A 12,687-nucleotide genomic window follows, 5' to 3' on the forward strand; every position below is an offset into this window, starting at 1 on the left:
GCTATTAATTATCTTAAGAAATATGTATAAAATAATTCAATAAGTAGTGCAAAAAGAGATCAAAATAGTGAGATAGTGTTAATGGACTCCCAGGCACCAGGGTCAGTGACATCTTGGATCAAATCCACACATTCTTAAGTGGGAGGGTGAGCAGCCAGAGGTCGTGGTCCAAGTCAGTACAAATGACATGGGTAGGAAGGGTGACGAGGTCCTGCAATGTGAATTCAGGGAATTAGGTGCTAAGTCAAAGGACAGGACCTCCAGGGCTGTGATCTCAGGATTGCTACCCGTGGCACGTGCTAGTGAGGCCATAAGTAGGAAGGTTATACAGTTTGACATGTGGCTGAGCAGTTGGTTTAGGAGAGAGGGCTCCAGTGTTTTGAATGATTGGATTCTCTTTCAGGGAAGGTGAGACTTGTACAGAAGGGACAGTTTGCGCCGGAACTGGAGGGAAACTAATACCCTTGTAAGAAGGTTTGCTTGTGCTGCACAGAGGTTTAAACTAGAGTTGCAGGGGGATGGGATCCCGAGCGCCAGTGGTTGGGGGAAAGATGTTGTAAGCCTGCATACAAAGTCAGGAATCAGAAAGTCATGCATGGCAGGACTAACGATCTAAGTTGTGTATATTTCAATGCAAGGAATATTGTAGGAAAGCTGGATGAGCTTAGGGCATGGAATTATTACATAGGTACATGGATGGGAGGGTTGCAGTGTGGGTGCAAGGCAATGGGACGAGAGAGATTAATAGTTCAGCTCAGGCTACATTTGCTGAATGGTGTGTTTCTGTGCTGCAGTGTTCTGTGACTCTGACTGATTAGAAATCTGGTGGCAGAGAGGGAAAAAACTGTTCCTAAAGCATTGAATGCAATTTTCTTTAGCTTTTGTTATTTATTCCTCTTGTCAAGATGCACGTGTATTTAATCATGGTATCAGTGAACCATGTGAAGAGGCCACTTGATCGGTTCTTTGAAAGAAAAACTCAATTACTTCCACATTCTGCTCCTTCCTGTACTTTTTCCAAGTACTTATGCAATTTCCTTTTGAAAGTCTCTTTCGTGCGATATGTTCCATAGCATCAGAGCTCTCTATGTAAAAGGTCTCCTCCGCAGAATTATGCATCATTCAGCATAAGAGGGGACATTCAGCTTACAGCCCCTCTGCCAGAACATTGAAGAACTTCTCCAATGTTAACCCGAATCTGACTTTTCTCTTTATGGCCTCTTCAAGACCATAAGACATAGGAGCGGAATTAGGCCATTCAGCCCATCAAGTCTGCTCCGCAATCCTTGCAATTGCACTGCTTTTGTCTCATGTGCAGCATGCTGGGATTGGAATTGGTTTATCATTATCAGATATACCAGGTTACTGTGAAAAATTTGTCTTGCATACTATTCATGCAGATCATTTCATTACACTGTATTACACAGTACATTGAGGTTTTAATAATAGGCATCCGTTAGTCTTGAGAGACCAGTTTCCAGGTTTCCAGGGCACAGGCCTGGGCAGGGTTGTATGGGAGACCAGCAGTTGTCCATGCTGCAAGTCTCCCCTCTCCACACCACCGATGTTGTCCAAGGGAAGGGCAAGGGCTGATACAGCTTGGCACCAGTGTCGTCGCAGAGCAATGTGTGGTTAAGCGCCTTGCTCAAGGACACAACACGCTGCCTCAGCTGAGGCTCGAACTAGCGACCTTCAGATCACTAGAGCAACGCCTTAACCGCTTGACCATGTGCCAACATTGAAGTAGAACAAGGGAAAACAATCACAATGCAGAATAAGGTGTAACAGCTGCAGAGAGAGTGCAGTGCAGACAGATAATGAGGTGTAAGGTCAGAACAAGGTTGATTGAAAGGACTGTGTCCATTCTTTCGTACTAGGCGACCACTCAGTCATCATGTAACAGTGGGGTAGAAGCTGCCTTGGATCCTGCTGGTACATGCTTTCAAGCTTTTGTATCTTCTACCAATTGGGGGAGGGGAGAAGAGAGAATGTCTGGGATGGGGACGGTCTTTGATTATGCTGGCTGCTTTACTGAGGCAGCACCAAGTATAGACAGAGTGCATGGAGAGAGGCTGGTTTCTGTGTTGTGCTAATAGAAGTTGGGAAGAGTCAGTGAGTTGGTGCCCATGTGATTGCCCATTTGGGTACAGCCACTGTTGTGTTGCTGGCTATGCCAGCCCAGGCAACATGAGAGGAATTTGTTTATGAAAACCAGTAGTCAACTGGCACAATTTTCTCTTGATCTGTTCCACGTCCAGAACATTCCAAAGGGCTTTCTTCCACTTTAACACATCCTCAGGTGCACCCTACCAAAACTCTGAGTCCTGATGTAGCATCTCAGCCTGAAAGTTTGCCCAGTCCCTTTGTCTCCAGAGATACCTCTCAACATGATGAATTCTCCAAACTATTTACTTTTTGCTTCTGATTATTTTGTTTTATTTAGAGATACATACAGCCCTTTGAATAATAGACCCTTTCAGCCCTTCGAAGACTCCAAAGGGTTTCAGCCTGAAACGTCAACTGTACTTTTTTTCCATAGATGCTGCCTGGCCTGCTGAGTTCCTCCAGCATTTTGTCATGGTGGAGCAAATTCAACAGGGTTAATGGCCTAATTCTCCTGCTGTATCTTATGTCTTATGGTCTCATTCATGTACCTATCCAAATTTCAGTTAGATGTCACCATTGAACTTGCATCTACCAGTTTTGCTTGAGGTGAAAATTCCGTTAGTACTTTGCAGTGCTGAACTGCAAACAGACTGGGTTCTTCTGGAAGTCAAGAAAGAGGCAGAACTTGTTGCTTCATGATCATTTTAATAAGTGCTAATAGAACAAAGGGAATTGTAAACATAGAACTGCAAAAGTCCAGTAGCTAAGAACAAAGAACAAAAATAGAATAAAGAAAGATGGCTGGGCAATTTGTTCAGCTCTTTTTATATGCAGGTCCCATTCAAATAATGTGATACTAGAGAACTTTCTAGAATGATACAGAATTGGAACCACAAAGGGACACATTGAACAACTGCAAATACATATTGTGACCACTAGGAAATATACTAAGCAGTTACATGTACATAGATGTTATACAAAAAACAAGCAGGCATAAAAGTTAGGCTGTGAAGAAAATAACAAGTTTGCAGTCTAAATGAATACGACTCAAGCTGGCCATGACCCGGAGCTGATAAAAGTGAAGCAGGTACTATAAGACCAGAAAATATAGGAGCAGAATTAGGTCATTTGGCCCATCAAGTCTGCTCTGCTATTTTATTGTGGCTAATCCATTTCCATCTCAGCTCTAATCTCTTTCCTTCTCCCTATATCCCTTCATGCCCTGCCTAATCAAGAATATATCAACCTATTCTTTACATATACCTGACGACTTGGCCTCCACTGCTGCCTGTGGCAGCAAATTCCACAGATTCACCACTCTCTGGCTAAAGAAATTCCTTCTTAGCTCTGTTCTAAATGGTTGTCCCACTGTTCAGAGGCTGTGCCCTTTGGACTTGGACTCCTCAACCCTAGGAAACATTTGCTCTTCCACTGTATCGAGGCTTTTCCACATCGATAGGGTTGCTTAAGTGCCTTTTGCTTAAGACCATGTGTGAATTTGGTTGTAGAGCAATATCTCTGGCTTTGCAAGAAATCCATACATCATGATGAAGTTTGATTTCTCATATTACTTTAAGGGATTCTGAACTCACATCTGAACTGGATGCCACTTTATATGGTACATTTGTGCACCTGCTCATTAATGCAAATATTTCTTCAGCTAATCATGTGCAGCATCTCAAGGCATAAAAGCGTGCTGTCATGGGCCAAGAGGTGTGAGTATCAGAAGCTGCTGATCTCCTGGGATTTTCATGCACAACAGTCTCTAGAATTTACAGAGAATGGTGAGGGAAACCAAAAGCATCCAGTGAGTGGCAGTTCTGTTGGCAAAAATGCTTTGTTAATGAGAGAGGTCAGCGGAGAATAACCAGTGTGGTTCAAGCTGACAGGAAGGCAACAGTAACTCATATAAACATGTGTTACAACAGTGGTGTACAGAAGAGCATCCGTGAATGCACAACTTGTTGAAACTTGAAGTAGTTGGTCTACAGCAGCAGAAGACCGTAAACATACACTCAGTGGCCATTTTATTAAATACCCTCTGTACCTAATAAAGTGGCCACTGAGTGTAAATCTGCAGGTCTGGATTACTAGCCCAGTAACATAACTACTTCAATATCACATTGTCCTGCTGAGTCTGTTGGCATTGAAGTCAATTGTAAAGTCTCCAAATGCTGCCTTCTGTTGAGATCAACTAACTGCTTGCAGTTGACTTTTCATTAACCCAGATCTTCTAGGATTATTTCTATTAGTTTATAGCCAATAAGTAGTACAGTCCTATGTTTTAGAATCTGGCCAAGAAAAGAAAATCAAGAATTGGCTTCTATCACCAAACCTCAAAGCTGTAAGCTTACTTGCAGAGGATTAGTTTAATTTTAGTGATCAGGAAAGCATGCAGATGAATCCATCCACATTGCTTCCACATTGTAGCTAGCTACGAGTTGTGTCTCAAGCCAACTAGAAGTCAAAGATTCAAGATGCGGTTCAGAGGCTCTCTGCATCATGGCCTAGTATGAAGATACCAAAATGCCAATGCCCTTGAATGAGAAGGCCTACAAAGAGTACTGGATACGTCCCAGTCCATCGTAGGCAAAGCCCTCCCCACCACTGAGGTTCTCCACATGGAGCTCTGTCGCAGGAAAGCAGCATCCATCATTAAAATCCCCCATCATCCTGGCCATGCTCCCTTCTTGCAGCTGCCATCAGGAAGGAGGTGCAAGAGCCTTGGGGCCTACACCACCAGGTTCAAGAACAATTGTTTCCCCTCAACTATCAGGTTCTTGAACCAGAGGGGATATCCTCACTCACTTTCACTCACCCCAACACTGAACTGTTCCCACAGACTATGGATGCACTTTCAAGGGCTCTTCACCTCATATTCTTGATATTTACGGCTTAATTTTTATTCTTACTACTTTGTTTTTATTTGTTTCTTTGTATTGTGAATGCCTGCAAGAAAATGAACCTCAGGGTTGTATATGTACTTTGATATTGTTTATTTCAAACTTTGATCTTTTGGATGTGATGTCAAAATGTGGCTTACTCAGTCCTCTCAGGTGAAGGTAGAAGATCCCAAGTTAGTTCTCGTAGGCAGCCCCTTGGGCACAAGGGAGCTTTTGATCTCATGACCTCTGTTATGGTAACCATAGCAATACTTTCCAGTGTTAAAACATAGGTGAAATATGTTTTCTAGGTTTGTTGGATTCTATGTGTCATTTTGTCTTCCTGTTTTGTGATTTTGAATATTCAGCAACATAGATTAATAAATATCAAGATACAGATCGCTTTCTGTGTAAGAGGAGATAGTTTCCTGCCAGGATGTGCACCCACTCTTTAACCAAAAGACCATAAGACATTTGGAGCAGAATGAGGCCATTTGGCCCATCGAGTCTGCTCTGACATTTCAACAAGGTTGATTTACTATTCGTCTCAACCACACTCTCCTGCCTTCTCCCTGTAACCTTTGACACCCTGACTAATCGGAAATCTCTCAACCTCCACTTTAATATACCCAGTGACTTGGCCTCCACAGCCATCGCTGGCGATTAATTCCCCAGATTCACTGCCCTCTGGCTAAAGAAATTCCTCCACACCTCTGTTCAAAAGGGACACTCTTCTAAACATCCTCTGCATGTCCACTCTCTCTAGGTCTTTCAATATGTGATAGGTTTTAATGAGATTTTCCCCCATACTTCTAAAATCAAGTGAGACCAGGCCCAGGACCATCAAATGCTCCTCATACATTAACCCTTTCATTTGTAGGATCATTTTCCTGAACCTCCCCGAACCCTTTCCAACGTCAGCACATCCTTTCTTAGGTAACGGGCCCAAAATTGCTCACACTACTCCAAGAGTCAGTGCCTAATGCCTTATAAAGCCTTAGCATTAGAACCTCACTTTTAACCTCAAGTCTTCCTGAAATGAATGATGAAAATGAATTAATCTCGTCTGCTTCTGCTCTTCAGTGGGCTTGCTGGAACCTCGCAATCTTCGAGTGTCTGATGAGTGGTACACACGTTTCCGTGTCACGTGGGACCCTGCTCCAGCACCAGTCCTGGGGTACAAACTTGTTTACCAGCCCACAGGTAAGTAAATACCAGCTTCTGTGCTCTATGTACCTCCAGCTCCTCAGAGTTATGGCACTTATCTGTCTATCTACCTACCTAAATATTTATTTAAATTTACAGTGCAGAACACGCCCTTAAGGCACCGCCACCAAGCCATATCACCCAGCAATGCACCGATTTAGCCCTCACCTAATCACAGGGCAGTTTACAATGACCAATGAACCTACTAACCAGGACATCTTTGGCCTGTGGGAGGAAACGCACATGCACCCAAGTTGTACGCACAAACTTTTCTAGAGAGGACGCAGGAATTGAACTCCAAACTCTGATGCCCCAACATTAGTGTTGTGCTAACCACTCCACTACCCCTCAATGTATTCCATTTATCTTTATACCTTTGTGGTGAACTAGATATACCTGTCTGACTGCTCCTGTGGCTCCTCCCACAGACCCCTGTATAAAGGCGACTGTGGCCTGCTGCTCTCTCTCATTTTCCCCAGGATGTAGTGTTGTTCTTAAGTCAATAAAAGCCGATATCTCACTTCCTAAGTCTCGGCGTGAGTTATTGATGGTGCATCAACCTTTTAAATGTATTTTTGGCCCTCTCCTGTGCCTGTCCAACAGTTGTTGTAGCAAGTCTTGTATACAGAAATATTGTACTGGTGGAACTCGACATATCTGACAGCATCTGTGGAGGAAAATAAACAGTCGATGTTTGGGGCTGAGACCCTTCATCAGGACTGAAAGAGAAGTGGGAAAATTCAGAATAAAGAAGGTGGGGGAGGGGAAGGATTACAGGCTGACAGGTGATAGGTGAAACCAGGTGAGGGGGGAGGTGGATGGGTGAGGTAGAGGCGATGAAGCCTGAAGGTGATTGGTGGAAGATGGCTGGAGAAGTAGGAGTCTGATAGGAGAGAACAGTGGACCATGGAGAAGAGGAAGGGGTGTGGCCACCAGAGGGAAGTCATGGGTAGATGAGGAGAAGAAAAGGTGTAAAAGAGGAAAATAGGGAATGGAAAAAGAGAGAAGAGAAAGGGAGAAGAAATTAACAGAAGTTAAGAGAACTCCATGTTCATGCCATCAGTTTGGAGGCTACCCAGTGGGAATATAAGGTGTTGCTCCTCCAACCTGAATGTGTCCTCTTCATGGCAGCGGAGGAGGCTGTGGACAGACATGTCAGAATGGGAATGGGACTGATTACTGTGTTGCCTAACATTTCTGGCATCTGCAGAATCTCCTGTGTTTACAACTGAATGGGATTTTGGAGGACTAATTAAGGAAAATTGAAGGGATGTTGTACCACATTCAGTGCAATTTCCAGTGAAATAGAGCTAACATTAAGTACAGTAATGTTACTGGGTTTATTGTCTGCAAAGTTATAAATTCAAATGAGGAACTTAGCCCTATCGGATATTAATAGCCATGAGTGCCCTCAAATAATGGGAGGCTATACTGCAGCTATCCAATCTTCAAAGACTAGTTCACTTCCCTGTTTAATGTCCACAGTGAATTTAGCTGCCAATACTCACTGTATGAATGGTTGGTCCCGCTTACTACCAAGGAGAAGATATCAACCACAGTTCATCTATTTTCAGTTATATATTTTTAAATTAAAAAGTCCAATCAAAATTTCCAAATAACAAAGCATTTCTAAAACTCAGAGGGTTTCCGAAATACAGGTGCAATTCTTCAGGTTAAAAAGATGAATGAATTGCCCAGAGCAGAAATCGAAGCCAGAGGAATGGATTCTAGTTCACCCCATGTCACTTTTCTTGAATTTCTTTAACTACTCTTAAAAAGCCTGAGCTTTTCCTTACATATGTACCTTATTTTTCTGCACTTGGCTGACTTCACAGATATATATTTCCTCAGGTGCCCTTGTTTACACAAGTGGTCTAAAACCTTTTTGGAAGCATAGCTCCCAGGCACCAACTAATGCTGTGAATATTCCAACTATTAAAGCGTCAGCGGTTTGATAAGCTGAGTGATATTGTCCAAATGGTCTGCAAGATTCCTTGAACTAAATGACTTAGCCGGCATTGTCTGTTTTATTTAATTATTGAGATACAGCGTGGAACAGCACTGCTCCCCCCCACCCCCCCGATTTAACCCTAGCCTAATCATGGGAAGTTTACAATGACCAATTAACCTATGAACCAGTACATTTTTGGACTGTGGGTGGAAACTGGAGTACCTGCAGGTCACAGAAAGAACATACAAACTCCTTACAGACAGTGGTGGTAATTGACCGGTGGGTCGCTGGTACTGTAAAGCGTTGTGCTAACAACCTTGCTACCATGCCACCCTACTTGAAACAAGTCCAATTAACACACCTATTGTCTTAGAGCGCACCTCTTGTGAAACTAGTCCAGTTGCTAGAACCAAGCATCCTGCTTCCTGTAGACAGTGCATCTGTTTGCAAAGCTGTGCTTTCAACTTCAAATGGATTATTGCTGGTTATTTACATTAAAAACTGAAGACTGGCTGCCATTTACAACCAGAAGCTAAACAAAGAATATTAGCTTTAAGTTTTATCTTATTCAGAAACAACCTTTTGATCTCTAGAAGTGTCAGCTGATTAGAAGTGAAAGCTGAGCTTTGCAAAAGAGGAAGGGGTCCCTGACCCATGAAGTAAACATCCATCACGGTACAAGTTTAGGTTCATTTTGAGGCTGGCCTTTAAACTTCCTGTAGCTGCACTTAGAACTAATTTTCACCAGTCTGAGGTTGTAACATAGATTTTCAGCAAATCCAAATAGTTGTTTCCCTGCATGGTAATTTTATTTCAACCAAATATACTGAATAAACTTCCTTATGCTCCCTTTACCCTCCATATTGATATCATTATTGCTGTGTTTTACGGTGCCCTTGACTTCCCTTGTCACCCGTGGTTGCCTTGTCCTCCCTTCTTTGGGATGATTCTATCCTGCAGCTTTCAAATTGAATGAATGATCTTTATTGTCATTATACATAGGTACAATGAAACTCTGTTTGGCGTCCTCTCAGGCAATCAAACAAAGCGGTAGATAGAAACAAGACAGTAATACAAAAACAGTATTAAGTAGATAAGTAGCAGAAAATAAGTTGCAGCAGCTCCAGAATATCACAGTAATGCACAAAGTGCCGTTAGTGCGAGTATTTGAGTCCTTGTGTGTGCTCACAGTTTCAGTCATTGTTCTGTGGGAGTGGTGTGATGGAGGCCACAACTCTGGATCTCCCAGAATCTATCCTGCACCTTCTGAATTGCTTGCAAAGTCTGTTCCGAGACACAGTGAAGAAAGAATAAAAGCAAGGCAGACAGATGTGAAGTGAAATTTGACATGGGCAACAATTGACTCTTTCAGGCACCAATGAGAAAATGGAAGTGTTTGTGGGAGACACGACGTCCTACACACCACAAAACCTGAAGCCTGGCACAGCGTATGATGTCATGGTCTATGCCACCTATGAATCTGGAACCAGTGAAGCTTTGACAGGCCAAGGAACTACCTGTGAGTTGAGAACATTTTATTGACAGCTGCCAGTGGGCCCTTTGCTTTATTCCACCTAAGTCTATGCTCACTTTCAGTGTTTTATACAGTACACTCAATAACAGTGAATTACTTTGACATTGAAGATTGGAAGTTAATATATGTTTTTTTTTAATATTTGTTAATTAATGTTTTGGATACTGTTGGGGGAGATGTCTCATCAGGGGAAGGCAGCAGCAGCCGAGTTCATTGCACCGTGGGTGGCTCTGCGGCACAGGAGGGAAGGAAAAGGAGTGGGAGAGCTATAGTGATAGGGGATTCGATTGTAAGGGGAATAGATAGGCATTTCTGCGGCCGCAAACGAGACTCCAGGATGGTATGTTGCCTACCTGGTGCAAGGGTCAAGAATGTCTCTGAGCGGCTGCAGGACATTCTGGAATGGGAGGGTGAACAGCCAGTGGTCGTGGTTCACGTAGGCACCAACGATATAGGTAAAAAACGGGATGAGGTCCTACAAGGTGAATTTAGGGAGTTAGGAGATAAACTAAAAAGTAGGACCACAAAGGTAATAATCTCTGGATTACTACCAGTGCCTCGTGCTAGTCAGAGTGGAAATAGGAGGATATTTCAGATGAATATGTGGCTTGAAAAATGGTGCAACGGGGAGGGATTCAAATTTCTGGGGCATTGGAACCAGTTCTGGTGGAGGTGGGACCGGTATAAACAGGACGGTCTGCACCTGGGCTGGACTGGAACCAATGTCCTAGGGCAGAGGTGTTGAACTCAATTGCACATGGGGCCAAAACTCAAAGCACACTTTAGGTCGTGGGCCGAACAGGATAAACGTTTATTGAACACACTAAAGCTAAACATTTTTTGAACATAAATATGGATAAAAACAGACAGGAATATTATTCCAGAAAAAATAAACTAAAACTTTAAATAACTTAAATATTTTGCTCTCCATAAAAATATCTCCTGTCAGTATTATACAAGTTAGAAATATGAGCATGCTGCAAAAAAACCCTGAAAATATAAATAAAATTTGTGCTTTTCAGCAAAAATTAAAACAACAACAAATCAAAACACTCAGTTTTCTTTGCTCTTATGCCATTTTAAAACGTCTGCTGAGATGTCAGATTCTTCTTTAACTCTTCTACTTTCTGTAGCTTCTGCTCTGCATTCAGGTTTTTCAGCTTATCCTGATGTTATGTCTCGTAGTGCCGTCTGAGATTAAATTCCTTAATTACAGCCACATTAGCTCCACAAATAAGACACATGGGTTTACCGGCAATGTCAGTAAACATATACTCAGCAACCCATCGGTTTTGAAAGACTTTTTTTTCAGAATCAACTTTTCTCTTTGCCATTGTTAGGGGTTGGCTTTGACTTCAGAATAGCGTTGTATACAGCAACAGACGCTTGACGCGGGAATGTTCCCGGGTAGCCTATCGGCAGCTGTTGCGCTGCATTATGGGATCTGTAGTTTGTGTGTTATCAGCGCTTCATATCGCCGGGCCATTAATAATTAAAATAATAGATCTATCTAAAATGATCTCGCGGGCCGGATATAATTGTACGCCGGGCCGGATATGGCCCGCGGGCCTTGTGTTTGACACATATGTCCTAGGGGGAACGTTTGCTACTGCTGTTCAGGAGGCTTTAAACTAATGTGGCAGGGGGATGGGAACAAGTGCAGAGAGACAGAGGGGTGTAAAATGAGGGTAGAAGCAAAAAGTAGTAAAAGTGGAAACAGGCAAATCCAGGGCAAAAAGCAAAAAGGGCCACTTTTCAACATAATTGTATAAGGGCTAAGAGTGTTGTAAAAACAAGCCTGAAGGCTTTGTGTGTCAATGCGAGGAGCATTCGTAACAAGGTGGATGAATTGAATGTACAGATAGTTATTAATGAATATGATATAGTTGGGATCACAGAGACATGGCTCCAGGGTAACCAAGGATGGGAGCTCAACATCCAAGGATATTCAATATTCAGGAGGGACAGACAGGAAAGAAAAGGAGGTGGGGTAACATTGCTGGTTAGAGAGGAGATTAATGCAATAGAAAGGAAGGACATTAGCCTGGAGGATGTGGAATCGATATGGGTAGAGCTGCATAACACTAAGGGGCAGAAAACGCTGGTGGGAGTTGTGTACAGGCCACCTAACAGTAGTAGTGAGGTTGGGGATGGCATTAAACAGGAAATTAGAAATGCGTGCAATAAAGGAACAGTAGTTATAATGGGTGACTTCAATCTACATATAGACTGGGTGAACTAAATTGGTAAGGGTGCTGAGGAAGAGGATTTCTTGGAGTGTATGTGGGATGTTTTCTGAACCAACATGTCGAGGGACCAACTAGAGAGCAGGCCATTCTAGATTGGGTATTGAGCAATGAGGAAGGGTTAGTTAGCAATCTTGTCGTGCGAGGCTCCTTGGGTAAGAGTGACCATATTATGATGGAATTCTTCATTAAGATGGAGAGTGACATAGTTAATTCAGAAACAATGGTTCTGAACTTAAAGAAGGGTAACTTTGAAGGTATGAGACGTGAATTAGCTAAGATAGACTGGCAAATGATACTTAAAGGGTTGATGGTGGATATGCGATGACAAGCATTTAAAGATTGCATGGATGAACTACAACAATTGTTCATCCCAGTTTGGCAAAAGAATAAACCAGGGAAGGTAGTGCACCCATGGCTGACAAGGGAAATTAGGGATAGTATCAAGTCCAAAGAAGAAACATAAATTAGCAAAAAAAAGCGGCACACTTGAGGACTGGGAGAAATTCAGAGACCAGCAGAGGAGGACAAAGGGCTTAATTAGGAAAGGGAAAAAAGCTTATGAGGGAAAGCTGGCAGGGACCATAAAAACTGACTGTAAAAGCTTTTATAGATACGTGAAAAGAAAAAGATTGGTCAAGACAAATGTAGGTCCTTTACAGTCAGAAACAGGTGAATTGATCATAGGGAACAAAGACATGGCAGACCAATTGAATAACTACTTTGGTTCTGTCTTCACTAAGGAGGACATAAATAATCTTC

At 42.7% G+C, this 12,687-nt stretch overlaps 1 protein-coding gene across 3 annotated transcripts in view; it reads left to right on the forward strand.

Annotated features, from left to right (window-relative positions):
• col12a1a (collagen, type XII, alpha 1a) overlaps window positions 1-12,687 on the forward strand; it is a 367,155-nt gene that overhangs the window by 210,608 nt on the left and 143,860 nt on the right. For all 3 annotated transcript variants that reach the window (XM_073050421.1, XM_073050420.1, XM_073050422.1), the window contains 2 exons: window positions 6,072-6,191; window positions 9,518-9,664. In XM_073050421.1, coding sequence (XP_072906522.1) covers window positions 6,072-6,191; window positions 9,518-9,664 — 267 coding nt within the window. The remainder of the gene's footprint in view (window positions 1-6,071; window positions 6,192-9,517; window positions 9,665-12,687) is intronic.

The sequence above is a fragment of the Hemitrygon akajei genome, chromosome 7 (assembly GCF_048418815.1).
Source record: "Hemitrygon akajei chromosome 7, sHemAka1.3, whole genome shotgun sequence".
NCBI lineage: Eukaryota > Metazoa > Chordata > Chondrichthyes > Myliobatiformes > Dasyatidae > Hemitrygon > Hemitrygon akajei.